Genomic DNA, 26,361 nt, shown 5'->3' on the forward strand with positions numbered 1-26,361 from the left:
TGATTAAGGATTTTTATGGTTCCTGAGTGCATTAAAATGTATTCCCCACCAAATCTCCAGGGAATAAAAATACCATTTTCTTTGGTATTCATAAAGCACTTTGGAATTCTTTAGTATCTCGAGGTCATAACTGGGACAGATACGTTCCCTCAAAGAATTCTGTTTGTGCAAGCTTTTGAATTTTTATGAATTTAATGCAGGAGAGTGAGTGATGGATTACCTTGCAATGATATATGAAATGAGACAAAACTGAAATTATTATAGTGGCTCTAAAAGATATTGATATGGCAGAGAATTAAGTACAGTCTCTTCTCAGGGTGGTCAGTGGTGTCCACTCTATTAAATCAAATGGGCAGGAAATTAAGAAGCACCTCGCTGCATTCTCAAATACTTTATACATACCCAACTCACATATCCTTAAGTTTCTAAGATATATAAATCTATTTCAGTCTATTTTAATTGTGATTGCTTTGCAGGGGTGAAGGTGATCAGATAAAACATAGTAATGACACTTTTATATGTTGTTTTCAGGCTGGAAATTAAACCCAGTTGTGGGTGCAGTCTACAGCCCTGAATTCTATGCAGGTAAGGCTTGCCACTCTTGGTCTTTTCTACATGTGCTTTGCCTGCTAGTAAATGACGGGGTTTATAACATAATCAGAACCAACTCCTAGCAAGCTTTTAATAATCTGTGGGGGGGGGGCAGAGAAAACCAAGAGTTTTTAAGACTCTTTAATAATTAAAGGGGGGTTATGTGAGTAACCTGGTGGGATCTGCATGCAGCTCTGCCCCTTGGGACATTTCACAGAGGTGGTGCCCTAAAATAGTATAGGGACTTTGTTCCATTGCATGTTGAGTGAATGGTGAAGATCCTATGCCCATTTCTTTCCATATGCACAAATGTGGCTTTCTGTTACATATTTCTACCGGGGCTGCATTTCTTCTTCCCTGGAAAAGCAGAGAGTTAGTTTAATCATTTCAATAATGTGACAATGATTCAAAGTTGCCAAGAGAAGCTTATTTGGTAAACTAGAAACAAAATTAAGTTGTCTGTCTGGTTCCGTCAGTCACTGGGCCTCAGCTAGTTCACGTCTTTCTGTTTTGCTTCAAGAATATGTCTTCTCCTCATCCCTTCCATGATAAGCATTAAGTGTCCCTTAAAGGGGCAGCCGCCCTCCTGGAAAACTCAGCTAACTAGTCGGGGAGAAAGTAACCTAGCAGCATTGGTGGATGTGATGAGCACAGCTGTCCTGCCTATACTCTGAGGTGTTGGTGGTCATGAAGACTGCTCTGGACTCCTAGAACCCCAGTAGTAGCCTTTCCTCGTGGCTGTGAGACAGGGGTCTCTGGATGGCTTTTGCCTTTGAACAAAGTGGAATTGGTACCCAATGACCGTAGACCCATTCACTTAGTGTCATTGTGAAGGTCAGCCATGCTTCATTTCTTCCTGGGATGCCCAACTCTTGTAAATGGAAACATTTACCCTACAGGATGAGCAATGATCAAAGAAAACTTAGCTACTCTAACACAAAAAACCAATCTGATAAAAGTGAAAACTTTGGTAAATCTAGGGAAGATCAGGATAATACTGAATTCTGGATTTCAGGTGTGCAGTGTTGGCGACTGCTCTCCATATGTGAGTTTTGCCAGAAATCTGGATTAAGCTCAGGAATTCTACTATGGAGTAGCTGTGTTCATTCTTAAGAGTGAGGAGAGACTGGGCTATAAGGCTTCCCCTGATAATATCATGCACCCTACCTCCTGAGAGGGCACACAGCATGAGTAACATGGAACACCTGCCCAGAGAGCCCAAGCTTAAATTTTACCTCCCCTACTGGCCAGTGCTGTGGTGCGGGCAAGTTACTTAACGTCTCTGTGCCTCAGTTTCTTTATCTCTTAAATGGGGGAACGTGAAAGAAACACGTGGTGTGTATTAGAATTTAAGGGATTAACATTTGAAGGGTTGTTTACCCACTTAGCATCATATGAACGTTTGGTAAATAAAAACAAAAGTTCATGTCAGATGTTTGTGTCACAAGAGGAGATTAACCAAAAGCTGACTCTGCTAAATTCTGAGCATGCTGTTAGACTCAGAGATAGCTTATCCTAACTCATGAGAGGACTAGCCTAGGCATTCTTACAATGTCCATTTGAAGCAGTTAATTTCAGGACTTAGGGGTAAGATCATTTGTGCAGGGGCAGATGTAACTTGGCAGGTATGTTGGGGATATACCTTGTCCAAAGTTACAGATATACAAAGTATCCCAGATAGTCTGAGAGAGGAGCTAACTTCCACACATATACAGGCACAGCCTGAGGTCTCCCAGAGCTGGCTCAGGTAGGTAGCAGGTGCTCTGCACAAGTGTATGTGGACAAGTGTATGTTGACTCTTGACATGTATCTTAGTATAGGTTTTCTCCCCAGAGCTAAGGTCAAGGACCAGAAATGTCCCGTGGAGATGTCGGTATTGTCCAAGAGGCTCTTGTTCTTTATGTGGTGTGTGTGTGTGTGTGCGATTGTGTGTGTGTTATTCATGCATGTATGCATGCAGTTCGTAGGCACATGGGCACATATGTGTGTATGCAGGTGCGCATGCACAAATGTGCAGGTGTATGTGGAGGCCAGACATCAAATGTTTTCCCCATCACTCTCCACTTTATTTACTGAGACTGAGGTCTTTCATGTGAGCCCAGAACTCACCTATTTGGCTCATCTAGCTAGTCAGCTTGCCCCAGAGATACTTCACCTCCACCTCCTGAGTACTAGGGTTGCAATTTGGCAGATATGCTCACCTAGAATTTGCACGGCTGTTATGTGGATCTAAACTTCGGTACTCATGATGCTACAGCGAGTACTTGATCCACTGAGCTGTCTCCTCAGCCTCTGTCCCTTGTGATCCATCCTAATGGTTGCACTTGTCTTGGCTTGCCAGGAAAATCATGTCTTCTGGTATTTAAGAGGACAGTAAGACACGGGCAGCATTGCAGACTGGCACACACACAAGAATAAAAGAATTCATATTCCTTTTAAAGCACCAGAGCTAGTTATTCAAAGTGAGTCAAGTTGCAGCCTTGGAAGAGAGGTCTCTCAGCGATGGGGAGAGAGAAATTATGAGGGCTAATATTTATGGAATCTTTTCTGTGGGGCAGATACGGTTCTGAGCACTTGCCACACATGAATGTATTAAGTCTCTGTGGCAGTTTGCAAGTGAGAAAGGGAAGGCGCACAAGCTGCCTGGGCCCAGAGTCCGCAGCTGGTGTGAAGCAGGCCAGGTTTGGAAGTCAGTTTTCATCATCTCATAGTCCTTCACCACCAGGTTATGGGACTTCTTTCATCTTATTAATATTAGGACATTATTTCCTATGCTATGCCCAGCAGTTATGCCATTGCTCTGGGTCTAAGCCAGACAAGTTAAAACAGTAATACAACTGTAGATTATTCTAGCTATCATCACTGTCTTTTCCAAAACTACCAACATCACACCACCACTAGCAACAACACCACATTTAGGTGTACAAATTGAGTGTATGAGGAGTGTCTTTAAGGACTCCGAACAATTGAAAATCTCAACCTAAGAGAAATACTAGTCTGGGGATATTGCTCAGTGGCTAAAGTTACTTGCTTGTAAAGCCTACTGGCCGAGGTTCAATTCCCCAGTACCCTTATAAATCCATACAACATGTTTTCAAGCAAGGACACATGGAGGGCATAGGACATGGGAGCACACACCCAGCCTCGTAGCCAGTGCAGGAGGTTTGCTATGAGTTTAATACCAGCATGGGCTACAGAGTGAGACTCTGCCTCAAAAAAAAAAAAAAAAAAAAAGAAAAAGAAAAAGAAAAGAAAAGAAAAACAAGCCAGGCATGGTGGCGCACGCCTTTTATCCCAGCACTTGGGAGGCAGAGGTAGGAGGATTGCCGTGAGTTCAAGACCACCCTGAGACTACATAGTGAATTCCAGGTCAGCCTGGGCTTGAGTGAGACCCTACCTCAATAAACAAAAAAACAAAACAACAACAAAAAAAGCAAAACAAATAAATAAAAAGAAAACATATCACATGGAAACATAAATATTACTAGAGAAAGCTGAAGAGGGTTTCATACTGCCAGTATCTGGATTATCCTAGGGGCTCTATAGTTTTCATTCCACCTAAATGTTGATATATGTCCATGGAACAAGTTCAAGATACTCAAAAAACTAGAGAAAGTGTCAGTATCATATCAACACCCTAGAGCCATCCCTTTGAAGCACTGAAATGCCACAAACACGAAGAGTCTAGATGACGTGTAAGGCTTCAAGTTCCTGTATGTATGGAATGAGTCTGTACAGAGAGATGTATGAACATTAAACCCATTTTCACATCCGGATATCACCGTCACACATCTATATATCCAAGACTAAGACTTGAAGAAGCATTCTAAATTTTCCCAGCTACAAAAATTGTCTACATTTTTCTTGCTATTTTCCATATGTTTCACAAACTGAAATGAAGATCTTGTTATAGGTTTGCCTTGGGTATTTTGGAGGTTGGTTCCATATCTTCCTGAGACAGAAAAACAGACTTCCTGGTCATTTCTATCTATAACATGTTGTATTAATGACACATTTTATAATATCCTCATAGCAGAAACATTGATTTTTTCTGAAGTTTATACAGAATTAGCAACTCAGCCTCCAATTGTCTCTCGGAATGGGGCATGAAAAGTTCACATATTTTGTAAATTAAAATCAATATTTTCAATCTCTGCTAAAGGTAATTTTCCTAATTTAGTGGACTTTTCCCTAACATTTATTTTCTCTTTTAATTATAAAATGGTGGGATATTGATTTTCCTATAGAACCTTTTGATGCCCCCGTACAATGTTGTTGCTGACACAGGGTGGAGGAGGGGAGAGCAGTGGCCCTTTTTAATGAGTACCTTTAATTACTAGCTGAACAGTATTAATTTGCTTTGATAAATTATGACATTTGTGTGCTCTCTCTCTCTCTTTCTCTCTCCCTCTCTGTCTCCTGGAGGAGAACTTAAAAGCCATCTTAAAAGGTCCTTCATTGTGGATGCTCCCCCTACCCTCAATTTCTCCTCCAGTCATACTTAGTCTGAACTTTTGAAAATTCTTATTTAATGCCAGCCTGCAGAAGCACATATACATAAATCACCATATCCTAAGAACATATATAAATTTCCTCAAAAGGCAGGTGGGTGTACTCCAGTAAAGCTAAGCAGCATTGATTATTTTCCTAAATCTAATTATCTTCAGACCCCTTGAGGCTTAGTCTCGAGACAAATGACTGATAAGTCAATTAAGGCACAGATGGGTCTTGAAGATTTTTGACCGGTATGGATGGCCATCCCTTCTCAGGGTTTCAGTAAGCTTTGGGATGCTAAGTATATTAGAACGTTAGTAGACGTCTGCTGTTGTCGCCTTGCCCCAAGTTATTAATGTAAATTGAAGTAATATTTCTAAGAATCCAGAAGACAGAAGGCTCTTGATGTTCTTAAACCCTATCCCTATCAATGTGAGAAAAATGTTTTCTTTCTTCTAATAAAACATTTTTTTAAAAAAACGTAATTATTTCCAGCACTCGGGAGGCAGAGGTAGGAGGATCACCATGAATTCGAGGCCACCCTGAGACTTCATAGTTAATTCCAGGTCAGCCTGGACCAGAGTGAGACTCTACCTTGTAAAACAAAAAGAATAATAATAATAAAGTAATTATTTTTAGTGATAATATACCCAACATAATTGTTGACTTACTTTAGTTTTATGTACAAAGTTCTTGGAGCAATAATGACAAATTATTTTTTTTATTTGTTTTCAATTGCAAGTAAGATTCTCAGGGAAGAGCTTCTTCACATTGTCTGTTAATATTCTACCAATGGTGCTGTAAGATGGAAAAGCTTAACATGAGTCATAAGATGCACCACTTGAGCTCTCATACTTCCGTGGCTGGGCAGTTGCATTAGATGACCCCATGGTTCGTGATTGATAGAGACTGGAAGGGATCTTCTAATGAAAGGCAGATTGATGGTACAGTCAGGTCCCAAGGCAACAAAAGTAGTGAAGAGGGTGCTGCAGTTACTTTCCCATTTCTGAGACGAAACCAAACCAAAGCTGCCTGTGGCAGGAAGGCATGGCAGAGCAGAGGCTGGGCATCACATCTTGCACAGCAGCAAGAATGAGCTACTCTCTGCACACCCAGTGGACAGAGCTAATAAACCTCAAGGTCCACCCCTGGTGACCCACCTTCTCCAACCAAGGCTCCACCTATGAAATTGCGACCAGCTGTGGTCTGAGTACTCAAAACTCATAGTCCTATGGGGAGATTTCAGTCAAACTACCTCCAAGAAGCACAGAATGCCAACTGGAGGTCGACATGCACGTGGTACATGCATGTGTATCCATGGGCTTGTGCCCCATGTCCCAGAGATCCTGACTCTGCCTCTGTCTACACTGGGGTTACACCTGCACAGCCATGCTATTCTTTTTACATGTGTGCTGGGGGTCCAACTCAGGCCCACGTGCTTGAGCAGGTCTCTTACTTGCTGAGCCACCTCCTCAGCCCCTGGGAAATTAGTAGGACTTGGAGTAGTCGGGGAAGGACTTGGGGGAGGGGTCTTGGTTGATATGCTTCCTGAAAATAAATCTAATTTTGAGAGGGAGAATGAAATGATTCTAAAAGAAAGGCATGCCTGACTGCAAAGTCCCCCTTGACAAGCGTTCAGGTCTTAAGACAAGCTCATCTCATAGTCATCAGTAGGATCAGGGACAGTAATGAAGGCAGGAGAACTTCACAGCCAGTTGAGTAAAATAGAAACTTAAGAGATTAAGGTGAATGCTGAAGCCAGTGCCATCTGGAGTGCCCACATCAGTAGGAACCTGGCAGGGGAGCTGTGATAAGTTAAAGGTGATGGGGTGCTGGTCTGTTATCTCAATGTGAAGTTTAAACACAAAGAGGTGGGACATAGCTCTCTGTGATTGCTTATCTCAGAAGGGCAACTGTATTTGACCTCGGATTAGCTGCACAAAGATGCTGGGTTTCCATTGGAATTAGGCCTATGTGAACCACGATTCGCCTCAGAATTGGGTTAGAGTGAGGTAGATTGTGGCCCCCCTCTCTGTTCTACGTGCCCTTCTTTCTTTTTCTGCACGTGTGTGTGAAGCAGGTGAGCTGTGCTTATGGGTATTTGTATTTGTACACGAGCAAGGGCACATGTGTCATGGTGTGTGAAGGACAGAGGTTAATGTGTGTCTCCCTTAAACACTCTATACTTTATATTTCTTTGAGACAAAGTCGCTCTCCAATTAGTCTAGATTAGCTGGCCAGCTTGCTCCTGGGGTCCTCTGCAGCACTGGGATTGCAAGCACATGCTACCATCTGCCTGGCTTTTATGTAAGTGCTGGGTCCTTAAGCGTACACTGCAAAGCCTTTGCCCACTGAGCGATCTTCCTTGCCCCTGCCATAGAAGAGGACGATCTTCACGCTGATCTCACCTGAGCTGCTTTGTGATGTCTGTACCAAGGTGTAAACTCTGGAAGTTCTCCTCCCGAGTACTCACAGTCTCTGTGGTCTGGGTGTAAGGATACTTAGTCTTACTAGGCTCTCAAGGTGGGCTCAGGGAATCCTGGGCAACAAGCACGCCATGGAGGGTGCTACCTTCATCCCACGAAAGAGCGTAGTGCTGGTTCACAAAACCTGCCAGCAGTCAGTATTCAGGTAGCACCCTATGGCACACTTATTTTTACCCCCACACCCAGAGGTTTCCGTCTGGACTGGATGCAGAGTGAAGTCTGTGCAGAGCCATGCTTCATGAATGATGACCTTTGGCTCTCTGATGTTTTGTATAATTTGTCTGCCAAGTTCAAATGCAGTGCACTTCAGTGAACTTGAACCAGAGAATCCGGATTTCAGTCCCCAAGCAAAGGATTTTCAGCCCGGAAATGTTCCACTTCACAGGGCTTATCTTGTACATCTGCGTACCTTTGCCTTGTCTTCTGCTTGTAACTCGCTTTGCTTCCCCTCCCCCCACCTGTCTTATCAGATTTTATTCTGTCCCTGCCCACATTTGGCCTTAATTTTTATCTACATCCTTCTGTGGCCCACAGAGGGAATGCAGCTCATCTTTGATGGAGCCTGTGGGGTTTTTTGATCTTCAGATAGGATCAGTACTTGCTTAGATGGCAAAAAGAAAACATAGAAAAGAAAAAGAAATTACATTTTATATATAAATGCGCTTTCTGTGGCATGGGAAGTTGATCAGGGTCGCTCCCTCAAAGGCAGGGCATAGCAGGGTCTTTCTGTATAAGAAGCACCGTTCCTAAGCCACAGGTCAAGTTCAAATGTTGTTTAGAATTGTACTCCTTAGCAGTTACATGTTGCATGAACCCATACAGCTTAGCTGACATGACTCACAGCAGGATGATGCTTAGCAGGGAAGATCCAAAAATAAATAAACAAATAAAAAAGATCTGGTATAAACTAACACCTGCCACTTGCTTCCATTAACTCATCCTTTTTGAATTTTTGGTATGGGGGTATGCCTGTGTATGTATGGGGTGTATGTATGGGGGTGGGTGAGTGTGCATGTGCATGCAGGCTCGTGTGTCCTGTGCATACATGAGCTGATACACAGGCGGACTTTTCCATCACTTTCCTGTCTTACTTCTGTAACACAGAGGCTCTCAGTGACCCTGAAGCTGGCTGCTTTTGGTTAGATTGGTTGTGATCAGGGAACCCCAGCAATCCTCTGGTCTCTGTGGGCCCCTCAGCACTGGGGTTAGAGGCATGTGCAACCACGCCTGGATTCTCACATAGTTCCGAGAATCTAACTTGGGTCCTCCTGCTTGTGCAGTATTACAAGCATGAGGCCATTTCCCCAGCTTCTATTCTTCCTTTAATACGGGGTTACAGTATGAAGGTGAGGAGTGGTACCAAGTAACAGAGGAAGGCCCCATGTCTTCCTCCAAGTACCAAGTTTGGCAAAGTATATAAGGGGACACTGAACTTGGTGTATAGAAAAATGATACCTAATGCAACACACACACACACACACACACACACACACACACACACTTTCTCTGCTACACTGGAAACCAAATGGGTGATATCAGTTGGTCTTTGAAGGAAAAGTAGGAGTTCATCAGGCAAGAAAGTATGGAAAGATCACTGCAGAGGTAAGGCAGTTGTTAGAATCCAAAGACACTTCCCAACCTTTACTTTTAGGATCCATTAAGAAATGAGAGAGGGGTTGGGGGCTTGATCTTTATGTGTCATCCACTTATGGGAATTTCTGAGCCAAGTTGTGTTATTTTTCCCCAAAGGCTGATGAATATTAATCTTTTGAGATCAGAAGGCACATTCTACACAAGGGTTTCAAACAACCTGAAAATGCCCAGAGAAGAATCTGCATTGTGGAATTTCTTCTCCATGTGGTCAAAGAAAGCACTGTTAAAAACTGATCATGTGGGCTGGAGATATGGCTTAACAGCTTAGACACTTACCTGCAAAGCCAAAGGACTTAGATTAGATTTCCCAGGACCCATGTAAGCTAGAGGCACAAGTGGACGCATGCATCTAGAGTTCATGTACAATGGCCAGAGGCCTTGGTATAGCCATTCTCTCTCTCTCTCTCTCTCTCCCTGTCTCTCTCTCTCTCTCTCTCTCTCTCTCTCTCTCTCTCTGCCTATTTCTATCTCTCCCAAATAAAAAAATAAAAATAAATAAATAATCATGATCACCAATAAAAGCAAACAACCACAGTGAATTCCAGGTCAGCCAGGGCTGTAGAGAGACCCTACTTTGAAGTATTACAGAAAATGAAAATGGCCGGTAGGAACTCAACGCCTGCACTCACCACAGATCCTGGTCGTGTAAGAAAGGCTTTTGCAGGTGGAATCTCAAGAAAACCTATCCCCCAGCCACTGCTCACAGTCCCTGAGATGGAATTCTTGATGAGTGCAACTAGTGCCAACTCTTAAAATTTCCCATAAATCCCGTTTCCTTGTCCAGGCTCAATCTTTTCCTAGGGAAGTAAATTACCAGAGATTTCAAACATGAGGCGATTCAAGTGTTCAAGATGCTTTATGTGACATTTGTCCCCAGATTATAAACCATGCAGCACTGTCTACGTCTTTTGTTTTCCACTTTCAGCATTCTTTTCAGAAATGTATTCCTGTTTGCCCAACCAATTAAGTTGTTGTAGAAATAGAGACAAATTGGTCAAATATCCCTTCATACCCTCTAGGTGACTCATATGGTCTGTAAGTGTAAAGCAAAAATGGCCCATTGTTTTCTGAAAAGGCCCTGACTTTGATGAAGAAACTCACACTTGGCAAAATCCTGCTCAGATGAACTGCGTTGATATCACTTAATGTGGAACTTTCTGGAGCTTCCATAGAGCTGTTACAACCCATTACAGTCGAAATATTGGCTTATGAAAAATTAATAAGGCCAGTGGAAAATGGAATTCCATATCTACATTAGCTATTTATCCCAAAAGAAACAGCCAGAGTTAATTATACTGTATGCAACATTCTAATGAGTTTTTCATTAAACTGTATACCATTATGGAAACTAAACAAGGATTATTCAAACAATGATGCCAGCAGCTGCTATTTTTTGAGAGATTAAATTAGCTAATGGGTTACATATTTAAATCTGATGCAAAAGGTTAATCAATGTACACTTACCATTCTATTAAGCCCTTTATCATTTTAAGACACAAACACCCCAATATCACTAATGTTTTCTCCAGAAAAAAAAAAAGTCTATCTGTGTGTTTCTAGTGTTTCTTTGATGTATATGTGGTATGGTAAAAATTGAAACTCTATATATTAGCTCTCTGTCACTTTTACAAACTATTCCCACTATGGGAAATATCATAGCTGCTTTTATCCCATAGGGATTGATGAGTTGGTGTGTGTGTGTGTGTGTGTGTGTGTGTGTGTGTGTGTGTGTGTGTGATATTAAAGTCACTGTATCCAATTACATTTTGAGAGATCTAAAGGTGAAGTTTATTTTCTTCTTTCACCAAGAGTGGGGGCAGGATTGTATACCTAATCTCAGAAGGCTTAAAGAGGCAACTCAAGATGAATCTACCTCCATTCCAGAAAGACACTCAGTACATCCTAAAATAGTTTTGTGATCCCATATGAAATACAGAGAGGGGAAACAGGAGCTGCTCTGGGCATCTGTTCAGAGTCTGAGAACATTTTAGAGGCTGTTAGTCCCTAGGGGTAGAGGAGAAAAAGGAGGAGAGGGAGGGAAGGAAAGGAAAAAGAGATTGAGAAGAAAACACAGACAGAGGAGAGGAAGAAAGAGGTGACAGAAAAGCTAAGAGAGGGAAGAAGGGGGAGGATGAAAAGAAGAGAATGAGGAAGAAAGAGGGTGTGGTAGAGACAAGTGAGGAGGGTGGAGGAGAGAAAGGAGAGGGGGAGGGAACAGAGTATGAGAAAAACAGAATGAGGAGGAAAAGAGAAGAGGAGGGAAGAAGGGGAGAAAAGGATGAGGAAAACAAAGGAAGATAGGGAAAGGAAAGAAGAGAGAATGAATCAGTTAAGCAACCACTGGGTTTATGGGAAATACTTCAATTAAGTGAACTGATTTCTGATACAGCACAAGTTTAAATCTCTTTTTTCTCAGAAGAAGTCGCAAACTTTGATACCTTTAGGATCAGACTGTGAGACAAGTTAGTGCAGAGTGGCAGATTGGAGGGCACACGTCATAGACACAGCTACTGCTGACTTCTCACCTCTACTCATATTTGGCCCTGCCAGGTCGGAACATGGTTCGCCCCACTGTGGCCCAATCCCCAGCGCCATACTCAACACCAGACAGTCCTTACCACATGAAGCCTTCCACATTTAAGCGACTGTAATCAATTCCCATTCTCAAGGCATTGACCATCCTTTAAATTCTGTGTAGTGTCTGAAAGCTGCTCAGATTGTGACCCCTTTCTTTTTATAATTTTTTAAATTATTTTTTATTTATTTGGGAGAGACAGAGAGGGACAGAAAGAGGCAGATAGAGAGAGGGAGAGAGAATAGGCACACCAGGGCCTCCAGCCACTGCAAACGAACTCCAAACACGTATGCCCCTTGTGCATCTGGGTAACGTGGGTCCTGGGGAGTCAAGCTTCCAACCGGGGTCCTTAGGCTTCACAGGCAAGTGCTTAACTGCTAAGCCATCTCTCCAGCCCGTGAACCCTTTCTTAAATGAACAAAGTAAGAATGTCACAGTTCGAGAATCTCAATAATACTAATTACGCCTATTTTCATCATTGGTGTTGTTGACTGGTTGCTCTCAATACTTTTATGGAGTTCATCCCATCTTTATAATACTTGATAGAGAGTGAAATCTGTTTTATAATGGGAAATGATTCACTGAATAAGCTATTAGCTACACAAACACGAAGCCCCACCCACTAGGAAAGACGCAGGGCGCTGGGCGGCACTCTGACACAAAGGACATTATGTTTCACACTGGGACATGCAGTCCAACCCACTGACCAAGGTGTTCATGAGGGCTTGATGGTCCTCAGTTTCCACGGCCTGTGAAGGATTCCATCTCGAGGAAGCAGGTGGAAGAGGAGAGAGAGGACACTCAGCATTCTTCTCAGGCCCGTGCATGTGCACAAGGGCATGATCCGTGTACCCATCATATGAAACGCTACGTGCACGCACCAAAGAAAAAGAGAGAGAGAAAATTAAGTTTAGAAATATTCCTTGACTTGCCAAAGATCAAATTACATACAGAGAGGCCAGAAAACAAAACTTGGACTTTAAAATAAAAAGTCCTTAGGTTTTTTAGTTGATTAAAAAAAATGCTTTTACTATGTCCTGTATTGATACACTATCTTATGAAATATTAGTGTCAGCTTCCTGGATAAAGGCTAGGGGCATATCTAGAGGTGGTTGTTATTAGTGATATCACAAACAGTATGGGACATTACAACATTGACTTGTAAATGTTTTCTAAGAAGGCCAGATAGTACATATTTCAACCACTGAAGGTCTTCAAGTCTCTTTTACAAGCACTCATCTCCTGGTTTTAATACAAAATGAGCCATACACTATACATAAATGAGTGACTGTGGCTAGGTTTCAATAAAGCTTTATTTATACATAACAAAACAGAGCATATAAAAATATACAGTGGGCTAGATTTAGCTGAAGACAATAGTTTACTGTCACATGACTAAAAAGGATGTTATGAGCCAGTCATGGTGGTGCATGCTTTTAATCCCAGCACTTGGGAGGCAGAGGTAGGAGGATTGCTGTGAATTCAAGGCCAGTCTGAGGCTACATAGTGAATTCTAGGTTATCCTGGGCTATATAGAGTCCCTAACTCAAGAAAAGGATGTTATGAAAACTTCAGGTGGGAGAATCACCTCAAGTCTCTATGATCTTCAGCAAGACCCTAAAGCTCTTTCTGTCTCAATATTCTCAGCTATAAGATTCATATAATAATAGTAACTTTTCTGAGACAGGGTCTTACTGTTGACCCCTGGCTTGTGTGAGGCTCGTTATTCTACCACCATAGCCCCCCGCCCCCGCCTCCCCCGGGCCGGGCTAACACACCTGTGACACTGTGCCTGGCTGATAGCACCTGCAGTGCAGGATTGTTAAGACTGGGTGATTACCAAAGTTCAAGGTAGAGAAGGCCGTCTGGCCCCTCTCAGGAATGTGTAAGAAATTTCTGGAATAATTATTGATATTATGTTTCTTATCATACAAGATCAAAGATTTTCTCTTTAAGTCCACTGTTAGCCTAACATTGAAGGACCTATGAATAAAAATAGGCATTCTGATTTTAGACAATACTCGAGGTGAGATTTTTGAAATTGTTCCTGCAACTTTTCTACAAAAGCTAACTTTGTTTTTTTTCCAAATTAAGAAGTGAAAAGAAAGACAGGAAGTGCTGTGTTTCTTTATGAATATTGTGAAAATGAAAGCTGACAAAAATAAATTGGGTTGAAGGATTATTTAAATGGTAGACTCGCTTCGGGGGTCCCTTTAAATATGGAAATCTCCTGGTACAATTAACACAAGATTGGTTTATAAGAATTAAATATACATGCAACATTTCCTAGTAACATCTGTGCCTAAGTGGAAATATTTCTATGCCCTTCAGAGAAGAACATCATTTAGACTGATCTAAAAGCATTCACTATTCACTGCAGAAGAATACTTACATGAATAAGCTCAATGCCAGTTTGATATTCAAGACTGTGTCACTTCCGGGCAAAGGAGATGGCTCCATGGTCAATAGCACTTGCTGTACAAGCTTGATGACCAGGCTCTGGATCCCCAGCACCTGCAGAAAGCCAGTCACAGTGGTGCACGCACCTTTAATCTCAACGTGACCAGGGCAGTGGGAGGCAGAATCAAGAAAATCCCAACGCCTGTGCGCGAGCTCATCTGGTATTTGGAGTGGCAAATAACAGAGACCTTGTCTCAACCAGGTGGACAGTGAGAACCCATTTCCTGAGGTTGGCCCCTGTCCTCCACACATGTGCTGGGGCATGTGTACAACAGCACACACACACACACACACACACACACACACACACACACACCACTCACAATGTGTGACTTTAGAAGCAAGCACAGTCCATCGGAGCTATATCTGTCCCTCAGGAACAGTGTGCTTCCTCAGCTGGGACCTCCTGAGAACCTCCCCAAGGCCTCTGAGTCTAGAAGTTTGGGGCTTGTGAGATACCAGGTGGGGCACACACAGATGAGTGCCTCACTGGTCCTCAAGGCAGTGTCCGTTAGGAAGTTAGGGTATGACTCAGTCTGCTGGGGCTCCTATCACAAGGCACCGCAGATGAGATACCTTCAGTAACAGAATTTTCCTCTGTCTCAATTCCAGATGCTAACAGAGTATTGGTGGGATGGAGTCTCCAGAGGTTGCTCTCCTTAGCTGTTTACCACAGGGTCTTCCCTCTGTATGCTTGTGTCTAAAAGGGCATTAGTCATGTTCTATTGGGAAATATCTCTTAAAGGTCCTCTCTTAAAATATTCAGAGCTCCTGGAGTGTAGAATTGGACCATATGAAATTTCATGGCATGACATTCCTTCCATACTAGAGGATGGAGCTGTGCAAGTCTGCCTTAGGATGGGGAATGCAGAGGGCTAGCTTGTAGGATCCTGCTGATGTCAATTCTGTCCTTTCTTCAGCTGCCTGCATCTCAGGTGCCAGAGTTGCTTGCATTTAGCAGCCAGTTACTCTGTCTGTCTCAAGTGCTGTAGAGCAAAGATATCAATAACTTATATGCAAAACAGTACAAATGGAAAAGAACCATTGCACTCATGCCCACAGACATGCTTGGAATTGATCTCTGTAGCCATCTGTGCTTGCCTTTTAAATATAAGATCATGCCTGTGGGCTTCAGTTTTCCCAAAGGTCATCCATGGAGTCACCTGGATGATGATTAAAGATATAGATTTCGGAACCCCTGGATCAGACTCCCCCAGGATAGGATCTGGAAGGTGCCACCATTTAACACTCTGAGTGATTTTAAGCTCATGTAATAGTTTACAAGGCATTGACTGATGGTCTTAAGATTCATGGAACTGACTCTGCTCAAGTAGGGATCAAAACCTGGTTCTTCCATGACAAGGAGTCTTGTTAGAAGTCAGAGTCTTGGGATAGAGAGATGGCTTAGTGTTTAAGGTGCTTGCTTGGGAAGTTTAAGGACCTAGGTTTGATTCCTTAGTACCCATGTAAGCCAGATGCATAAGTTGGCACATGCATCTGAAGTTTGTTGCAATGGCTAGAGGCCCTGGCATACCTATTCTCTCTCTCATCTCTCTCTCCCTCTCCCCCTACCCAATAAATAATAAGTAAGAAGTCAAAGTCATGAGCTGGAAAGATGGCTCTGTGGCCTATGACTGCCTGAGTTCGGATCTCCAGAACCCACATACTCAGTGGGAGATGATCACACATGTCTGTAACCTCAGCTCTGTGAGGAAAGAGACTAGAGAATTGCTTGGGCTTGCAAACAGCAAGGATCAGAATCAGTGAGACTCCATAGCAAGGAAAAAGCCAGCAAGTCCTGCGTGATGGTGGGGAATACTGGATGTTCTCCTCCAGTCACTATGGGTAAGCCCATGGCATGCCGTAGGTGAGTACTCGAGACAACAAAGCCGCATGTATACAGGCACACCACACCACACCACACACACACACACACACACACACACACACACACATTATGCCACACCACACATACTACACAAAAAGAAAAGAAAAAGGCATCTATCCAGACCTACTGAATGGAAACCCTGGGGTAGCCAGTGCTCTGTATGTGAGCACTCTGTGGATTGGAATGATATGGGTGAATATGAAGACCCAGCGGTGCGGATGGTCACCCTTTTCTCAAAGTCCTGCCCCGGCTGTAAAGAAGTTGCAGATTCCTATTTCAACAAAGTGCCCATTTCCTAGCAGCTCATCACTTGTTAGTTCACTCGTGACTGCTCTCTGCCCTCTATTCTAATTGCGGGCCTGTGTGTGAGCGTTGACATGCATACACCGTGTCACCCATGTGGAGATCAGAGTACAACCTTGGGGAGTCAGTCCGCACCTTCCACCTTGCTTGAGACACACTCATAGCATTTGCCACTGTGAATGACACGCTAGCTGGCCTGTGAGCTTTGGGGGTCCCCTGGCTCCACCCCTCATTGCTGTAGGTTTGTTGAGATTCGACATGCGTTCTCATTGGGTCCACCTTCTGTGTGCTGTGGGGCTCCAAGCTCTCATCATCAGCCTTACACAGCCAGAAGGTGCTCTTAAACACTCAGCCATCACCCTAGACCGATTTCCCTACTTTCATTCATATATTTTAAAAGTTTGTAAGTTCATCTATATAACAGGAGAAAGAGGTATTGATAAAGTAAATAATGATTTGGGAACCCAATAGCTTATTTTTCCTCTAGAATTTGACGAAGGCTTTGGAGGGAAAAACACACACACATGGTTATTATTAGCCTTCAAAATTATTTTAAAAGGATAAGGACCAATATTATCTGATCTTTGTTTATAGTAAAGATGGAAAAATGCATTGTAAGAATTCCTTGGCAAATGTTATATGAAATTGTTTGTCTTAGTTACTTAAAATCAAAGTATTTTTAATGGGGCTGGGGGGATTGACAGCTCAGTGGGTAAAATGCTTGCCCTATAAGAATGAGGGCCTGATTTCAGATCTCCAGCATCTACCCAAATACTAGATATGATGCCGCACAGACCTACAACCTCACTGCTGGAGAGGAAGAGACAGGAGGATCCCTAGGGGAACTCGGGCTAGCTAGCCTAAGTGGATCAGTGAATTCCAACTTCACTGAGAGACCATGTCTCAAAAAATAAGATGGAGAGTGATTGAGTAAGGCACCCAGCAACAACCTCTAGCTCTCACATGCATGCACACACATAGGCATGCATACTCACATGATGCACAGGTGTGTTCCCCCACGCATACAGAAGCCCACATGCACATGAACACTGTGCATATAAACATAAAAACACTTTTAGCATTGATGACTCTGAGTACACAGTTTCTTTAGTTAGCCCAGCAACAGATGGCAGAAAAACAAAATAATTTCTTCTTTCTTCTTTTTTTTTTTGCCCAAGTCATCATGGTAAGATCTAAGAAAATTGGTTCTAGAACAGCTTAGTAATTTAAATTTATTGATTTCACTGAATAATGTAGCTAGTTGCATAGGCCAAAATTTCGGTTGGTATTTGGAGTTATGCCTTTGTTACTTTTCTTGGTTTCTGATCATAGGAATCCTGTAAAGGATAGTGTATTGGGGTGATTCCATGGACTACATGGAGACTGAACATGTGTCCACAACCTCACCCCCAGCATGCTCCAGAGGAGACATTGAAAAGTGCCAGCTGAGCTCCACGAACAGAGGGACCAAACTCAGCCAGTGGCCTGTGGGGTCTTCCTGTCAGGCCCTTTTATGCCAGTGCATTCTCCTTTACCAGGCTGAGTGATAGCAGATAGCTGTGTTCTCATGTGGCATGGCCAAGGTCTGTGCTTGTATGCAGAGCATGTGGCACTGAGGCCTCAGATACACACTTTATACACTGTGGTTTGTGATGATATGTGTGTCTGTTTTGTGGATCTCAATGGAGAAAACATCCTTCCCCAAATATACTAGTATGTCTTGGGATAATGACATGAATTGACTGGCCCAGTGGCTAGGCATATGGGATGCCCCCTTTGATTTTTAATTTGTATTTGGAATCCAGTGGTGATAGGAAAAGGCCTCCTCACTCACAGGGATGCACGCTCATCTCACACTGGACGGACACTGGGAAAGGACCTTTACTTCGGCTTTCCCATCCTCTATGCAAACTTGATTGCTTGGAAGTTGCAACAGCTACGTTCTCTTTGCTGGGACAAAACACTGGGCCAAGAGCAGTTGGTGGGAGGGAGAGGGTAATTTCAGCTTAAAGTTTTGAGGGGACATTTCTTCATGGCAGGGGAAGCACCAACAAGAAGTAGTCCAAGTGAGCTATCTCTGTACATTCAGTGGGATGAACTCATAAACCTCAAAGTCCACCCCCAGTGACACACCTCCTCCAGAAAGGCTCCACCTCCCAAACTGCCACCAGCTGGGGACCAAACATTCATGATGCATGAGGCTCTGGAGGCTATTTCACCCAAACCATCACAGAAGTGTAACCTGGGTGCCTATCAGAAGCCTTGTTGTCTGACTTCAGTTGATTCTTACTCTTTGAGGTTCATTAACTCATGGGGTGAGAGGAGGAATAAGGCTGGTCTCTGAGCCTTTTATAATCAGAAGCACCATGGGGGGAGATGTTCCTTCAATTAGAAGCAGGAGGAGGAGGATGAACAAAGCCAATCCCTCCAGTTCCCAGGAAGCAGAGAAATGGCAGCAAAGTCAGGAAAGGTACCACCTAGCCATCAGCAAGGCTTCCTGGCAGGAGCAGTGGCACCCCATGCCAGAAGCTGCAGGTCTGAAATGGCAGTGTTGGCCTACTGACTTAAAACTAGTTTCCTTAAATGAGGACTGACAGCAAGACAGAAACCCTAGATGCTTTCCCCTTCCTGTCTCACATCCCTTCCCAGCTTTTCTTTGATTCTCTGAGTCAGGAATGACTCTGTCATGCAGTGTCTCCAGATGAGCAAAAGGAGTTTGATGCCACTGAAGGACATCACCCTGGCTTCCCCTCACCCAGCTGCAGGATCCCACAACATGCCTGAGAGCATCCATGTGGCCATCTTCCCAAAACTGGTGAAGCTTGTGGTCCTCCGGGTGATGTCACAAGTCTGGGGACAGGCAGTTGTCACCCTCCTGGGTTACTACAGTGCAGGTATAGTCATCAATGTTCCAGGAAGCAGGTTAAAGACAGCTCAGGCTTCCTGCTAAGTGGGATGACTTAGCCTAGAAAGTACTAGGAGGGGATCAGCAGGTAAAGTGCTTGTTGTAGAAGCATGAGGACCTGAGTTCAGCTCCCCAGAACGCATATAAAATGCTGGATGTTGTGGGATACACCTATAACATCAGTACTGGGGAACTGGAAACAAGAAATTCATGAGGCTTACTAGCTAGCTAGCCTAAAATTCGGTGAGCTCTGGGTTCAACGAAAGACACTGTCTCAAACAATAAGAGCAATTGAGGAACACACTCACTGTCAATGTGTACCTCCAGCCTCAAGCATATGTACATAGCATATCCACACACATCTACACATGCATGACCTTCACACACAGGTACACGCATCCATGAAAAAATAAATAACCAGGAGAGAGAAGGAATCTACAGTAACTAGCTTAGAGATAGCTTATGACTGCACACTTGAGCTCCAAGCAGACACATTCCCCACCATAAACAACAGACCAGAGAAGGAACCTTTTAGAAAAGTTGGTCAGGAAAAACAATTTTTAGCAATGACAAAAAGAGAGCATTTTTGAGGATGTCTTATAATTCAACTATCCCCTTTAGTCCCTCCAAGGGTCAGGTATTTGGCTAGGGGCTAAAAGGATGTGTAGAATTTGGCTGTGATCTAACAGATTCTGCAAGGAAAACCCATATGTAGATAGGACAAAGAATCTGCCAGGGGGATTCAAAAGAATATGAGACCATAGAACAAAGAGTAATTAATTTACTCCTGGTGAGTGGGACTAAAAGAGGTCACTTTTAAACTATACGGAAGGGTGACAGGGAAAGTCAGTTCCTTAAGAAGTTGAACTCTATGCAATTACCAACATTCAATCCTGTTTGAGATGAAAAGGTCAATTTCATCTGATTTAACTTAACCCTAAGAGCAGAGAGGGCATAGAGAGCGCTTACCTCTTCCTCTGCCAAGTCTGCTCAAGTGGCGACATTTGCTTAGCCACCAGGACCTGTTGCCATCCTTTACTTCTGGTTGTAGATGTGGGTTCACCAAAGTTGGAGGTAGTCTCCCATAGGGGTAGGGGCAGATAGAAAAATCAAGCCAAGGGGTTCACTGAGAGGCTCCATGTATGCTGTGTTAGGAAGCACTTTAGCCTTACAAAGAGTCCTTTTGCGGCTGCTTGGGCTATTTGTACCCTATTAACTACTTACTTGCTTTATAAAACAAATGTCCATTAACCACCTCTGCCCCCCAAAGGCAAGTAGGTTCCATGTTCTATGCATCTTTGTCTTCATTGAATTCAAAGCTTTCCTTTAAACAAAGGTCACACTGCAGGAAAGGAACTTACTGTAAGTACTCTGCAAATTGAATTAAATTGGGGTATAGATGTTTTTAGGTAAAATAAAAACCAGGGCTAATGACAGTATAGATTTTATTTTACAATGGTCAAAATTGTTGTATAAAGATTTCTTTTTTAAGTACTAAGAGAGTATTCAAAGTTACTCCACACAAGCTCCTCAGGATCCTTAGCCTAGGGAGAATTAGGGAAGCTTCATTACTTCCTGCCAGGGCCAGCTTCTTTAGACAGACTCTGTGTTGAGTCCCAGTAGAATTCCACAAATTGCACTGAGCATATTGAAAGTTGACCCAAGGATTTTAACTTCAAAATATGGAAATGTACTCTGGATGTGTTTTTACTATAATTACATGGTTTTCCTGTGGCAATTTAGGTACCTCAAGAAACTTCAGATCTTACTTTGAAAGCAGTCTTTAGCCAAGGTTGTACAGAAGGGAATGGTTGGGGCATTGTCTCCATGTAGGAGATTTGGATTTGCAGCTCTCTTACACACATCAGAACATGAATTTCACTATAAGATTTTTAAAATTGTATATATATATATATATATATATATATATATATATATATATATATATATGTTGTATTTAATTTTGAGAGAAAGAGAATGGGTGTCCCACGGCCTCCAGCCACTGCAAGCAAACTGCAGATGCATATGCCACCTTGTGTATCTGGCTTACGTGGTTCCTAGGGAATCAAACATGGGTTCTTAAGCTTCACAGGAAAGCATCTTAACTGCTGAGCCATTTCTCCAGCCCCCTCTGTAAGATTCTTAAAGAGAAACAAAATCAGACACAAGACCTCTGCAGAGTCACCTGCCAGTATTTATTCACAGATGATTAGTTGCCAAGGGGGCAACTGGCTGTCTTCCTGGTAGTAGCTGACTTTCCAGTGGCTGACTTTAGATCCTAACCATCTTTATCATGGGGTGTTTACTCATAGCTAGTTTTCTGTTGAGACTGGAAATGATTCCTAAGGATAAGTTAGACCACAAGAAGACTCTTGGGTTGTGATGAACTCTTAAAGTGAGTAGAAAGAAAAAACATCAGTTTAGCAAAAGTTAGTAGTGACTGGGCGTGTGGTGTACTGATTACTACTAAGCTAAGCTCATTTACCTTCACCCAGGACTATTGGAGGGAAGAAGAAGTGGGGTTGTTCATATCCAGCTATTTAGCATAAGAGGTGTAATAGAGGCCTTTCCTTCCGGAAGACCATCTGTCTCCAGTGGGCTACTACTTGGGAAAAGAATTACTGCTAGGCGTGGTAGTTAGGCAAGGAAGAGATGGGTTTTGGATTTTAACGCAGTCGTTGTGTTAACCTAAAAGTCATCTTTTAAGAGAAGCAGATAGAAGTGCAGTGTGGGGGAGGGCTCTCAGAGCTCTTCCTGGCTGTCAGGAGCCTGGCTCAGCACTGAAGCAAGGTGGTTAGTATGCACTGCTGTCTCCCCTGCCGCTGTCTGTGGGATTCTGACATTGTTGACTTTGGTAGAATATACAAAAAGCACTGTAGACCCTTCCATAAAGGGAGACCCCAAGGGTAGCTGTTCCCAGGGTGCACTTGTAAAGTCAGCTTCTTTCCATGGGAGATTGCTTTTTCATAGCAGAGGTGACAGGAGAAGTACCAAAATAAGTGGGGAAACTGACTTTACCCAGCCAGGAAAGTGGCCACAAAACACAAGAAGGCATGTCCAGTATCCCTTGTAGATTAAAAAATCCTTCAGAACTCCCCCTTGTTCTTTGCAGTCTTTGAGTCTGGACTTGACAGCGGCCAGAGAGTGGAGCTGAGGGATATGCCTCGCCCCGCCATCCTCGGCGTGGGTGTTAGAGCCTGAGGAGATGTCTCAGGTCTCCACCGATCTTCCCTGCTGTAAAATTCCACTTTGCAAGGATAAGCTGGGTGCCCTTTGCTTTAAATCAGGTAGAGACAAGTTTCACTGCAGTGTCCTGCCATGTGCAGTTCAGCTAGGCAGATGCTGTGCTGCAGTGGGAGGTGGGGAGCTCCTGAGAGACACCCCAGAGTTACCAGGCCAATCATCATCTCCCCTACCATCCCAGGGACATTCATCCCAGGATGCATTCATTTCTGCAGTACCTTTTTCTATTCTGCCCCTAACAAACCAATGTAATAAGCTGAAGTTTTGTGGATGAACAGTTATCTCTAATCACAGCCACAGCCATGCTTATCCTTTATTGCCCGAGTGCTACTTGCCAGTCCCCCCACCATGGGACACCTTTTGGAGGTAGGTATAATTTACCCATCTTCCAGACAGGAATGCTGAGGCACAGTGACTTACTGAGAACACACAGCGAGCGAGTGTTTGAGTATGGTGTACTGTCAGGTCCTGTCTGATAATATCTTTCTTTAAAAAAAATATATTTATTTGTTTATTTGACACAGAGAGAGAATGGGTGTGCCAGGGCCTCCAGTCACTGCAAATGAACTCCAGATGTGTGCGCCCCCTTGTGCATCTGGCTAATGTGGGTCCTGGGGAATCAAGCCTGGGTCCTTTGGCTTTGCAGGCAAATTCCTTAACTGCTAAGCCACCCATCCAGCCCGGATATTTCTTCATTTCCCTTTTGTGAATGCCGTACTGCTGTCTTTGTTAATTTGTATCTTCAGCTATAGACCCTCCTCATATCCCATATGAAAAGTGATGATGCTCTCGGTGGGCTAGGCACCGGGTTTCTGCAGATCCCTTTGACTAAGACAGGGGCCTCCTGTGCTCTGGGAATGTAGCTGTTATTTCTCCTCCTTTGCTTTCCTGGTTTGTGTTGCTGTGATCTTGGGTGTTGCATGGCTGTTCCCAGAACCCGATACCATCTCTTTCTCCTCTCTCTTGTAGGCACGGTGCTGTTGTGCCAGGCCAACCAGGAGGGATCTTCCATGTACAGTGGCCCCAGTTCACTTGTATATACTTCCGCAAGTAAGCCCACAGTTGTGGCCTTCTTTATGTTTTGTGATTTTTTTATATATGTGCACACACACACCACACACACACACACACACACACACACACGAGTTCAATCACCTTCCTTACATGTAAGTTCCCCCTCTCCTGTGGCTCTCTACAAGGTAGAGTGGACTGCTATGAGCACGTATGTTTCCCCCATTGCCTTAGCAACCAGATTCCTCTGCTCCCTCCCATCTCCATTCCTCCTTCACTTCCCGTAAGTCTCCACCATCCTTTGTTAGATTTTTTTTTTAAGAATTGGCTATAATGATGGAGTATGGGAGATGGGTTGGCCCGTGAGGTTAGGGGAAGATATAAAGTCTTATTAAATATGTTAAGCTGTCCAAACATCCCCCACAGCCTGGCAAGAGTCTTGATTAGTCTCCTTAAACTTGAAGACCTTGCTGTAGAGAAAATGTGACCAGATAGAGATTCCTTTGCCTGGTTCCCTGTCCTTTGTCACAGTAATCTGCTGAGAAGGAGAGAGAAAAATGTACGTTCTCCTCATTTAACTGGGAGACAGCGATATGCCAGTGCTCTATTTAAAAATATGAGTGCCCTGCAGCCATTCCACCCTGAGCATGCCCAATTTCATCTCATCTAGGAAGCTAAGTAGGGTTGGGCCCAGCTAGTTCTTGGATGGGCCATAAAATGTAAGTGTGTGTGTATGTGTGTTCATATACCTATGCATAGCATCAAGAGCCAGATGGAAGAAGTAAAAAGTTGAACTTGGAGGGTGAATCACAATATGGATAAACCAAAGATTCCCTGCCAGGGGGAGAGAGAGTTTCCTCCCAACACCTTTCCCATAGCAGCTTCCACAGTAAACCTGCGCCTTGTTCCTCGTGGTCTCCTCCTCTTCACAGAGGCCGCTGTCTGCTCCACAGTGTATGTGGTCCTGTGAGACTCCTGAGCCTTAGTAGGGTCAGCGGGCTTCGGAGACTGGCAAATCCTCAATGTCATGTGAAACCAGGCATCTCAATTCCCACAACATGAGGTTGGGATAAAGTAGAACACTTGTACCAGGCGTCAAACTCCTAATGCTGACAACACTGGGGTTTGCAGAGGTCTGACATTGGTCAAATGCAGGGTATTTTTCTGTGTCGCTATATCTAACCCTACTGTCAAATAGGGGTTCTTTCTCAATGGGGGTAAACAGTCCCATGCAAGCCATCATAAATGTGTGCACCTGTCTCCTTGGATTGCATAAGGTAGAGTGGACTGTCATGAGCTGCCAAGGTTCTCATACCCAACCTTGTTCAACCCTCTCCACACCCGCTGCAGGTGGGTACCATAATGCTTTCTTTCCAGCTCAAGAAGTGGGGCAGAGAGGCGGCTCTGATAAGGGCAGTCACTTACCCAGGGTCACATGCACAGCCAGTTTGATTTTGAACCTGAGGGAATTATTCAACCTTCAGATGCATGTGTGGATCTACAAATATTTTCCAGAGGAGAGTTGATACTCTGCTCTCTAGAACTGTCTAGAACGACTTCTCCTCTAGGGCAGTGCTGGAGTGCCTTCCAGGCACTGACTTGCTTTCGTTGCTGTCGCGATCCTCAGCCATACAGCGTGAGTTGTCACCATACTGGCAGCATGGCCCTTGGTAATCAGATGGCATGTTTCCACTTCTCTTCTGGAAGTGGACCAAACACAATTTCAGAAAGTGCACACGTGGAGACATTTCACAAAATTTCTGTAATGAAAGAGCTAGTGATGTTATTGTTTAACTTCTGTCCACACCCCAGTTTCTACAGGGTATTAAATAGAAATGTATTATCACACAGAGTCACATGAGTGGTTAACAAACCCTCAAATATTAAAGCCCCCTTTAATGTTAAAAGTACAAAGTATCTTTGCCATATTATCACATACAATACAGTTTTTAATTTTTTAATTTTTATTTATTTATTTTTTATTTGAGAGCAACAGAAAGAGGCAGAGAGAGAGAGAGAGAATGGACGCACCAGGGCCTCCAGCCACTGCAAACGAACTCCAGATGTGTGCCCCCTTGTGCATCTGGCTAACGTGGGTCCTGGGGAATCGAGCCTCGAACCGGGGTCCTTAGGCTTCACTGGCAAGCGCTTAACCACTAAGCCATCTCTCCAGCCCCAAATATACTTTTAAATAAATTTCAAACAAAAGCTTATTTAAAAAACTGCAAAATCTTCCCAACTTGCTTCCTTTTTAAAATTACATCGTCAGTTGTAACACCTGGACCTTTTTTCCATCTTATTTTCACTGACCATCCCTGCAGTCTTTATAAAAATATGTTAATGCCCTTTTAATAGGCTGTTGTTTAATCTGTTATGCCAACTGTCAAACACTTAAGTTCACAGCAACGTTTGATTTATTTGAGAGAGAATGGGTGTACTAGGGCCCCGAGCCACTGCAAATGAACTCCAGACTTACGCAGCACTTTGGACATCTGGTTTTATGTTGGTACCGGGAGTGGAACCCCGGGTCTTTAGGCTTTGAGGCAAGCGCCCTAGCCACTGAGCCATCTCTCCAGCCCTCTATAGCTAATCTCGTTTCTGAGAATATATCTCTCATTGCTTATGTGATGCTACCCTGGTGGCCTCCTGAGCAGAGGCGCTCAGGGAGTAGTTGTGGGGAGGAACTTGGGTTGCTGCCCTTCTTCCATGGGGACAGCAGCAGTGCCTTGGGGCTGTAGGCAAAATCTGTTTA

The 26,361-nt window shown here is 43.6% G+C and overlaps 1 protein-coding gene across 26 annotated transcripts in view; it reads left to right on the forward strand.

Moving 5' to 3' along the window:
* Positions 1–26,361, forward strand: part of Rbfox1 (RNA binding fox-1 homolog 1) — a 1,978,359-nt gene that overhangs the window by 1,874,887 nt on the left and 77,111 nt on the right. For 22 of the 26 annotated variants that reach the window (XM_045161626.1, XM_045161608.1, XM_045161605.1 and 19 more), the window contains 2 exons: positions 532–585; positions 23,568–23,648. In XM_045161626.1, coding sequence (XP_045017561.1) covers positions 532–585; positions 23,568–23,648 — 135 coding nt within the window. The remainder of the gene's footprint in view (positions 1–531; positions 586–23,567; positions 23,649–26,361) is intronic. The other 4 variants (XM_045161611.1, XM_045161619.1, XM_045161618.1 and 1 more) reach the window with 1 other exon arrangement.

This window comes from Jaculus jaculus, chromosome 11 (assembly GCF_020740685.1).
Source record: "Jaculus jaculus isolate mJacJac1 chromosome 11, mJacJac1.mat.Y.cur, whole genome shotgun sequence".
Classification (NCBI taxonomy): Eukaryota; Metazoa; Chordata; class Mammalia; order Rodentia; family Dipodidae; genus Jaculus; species Jaculus jaculus.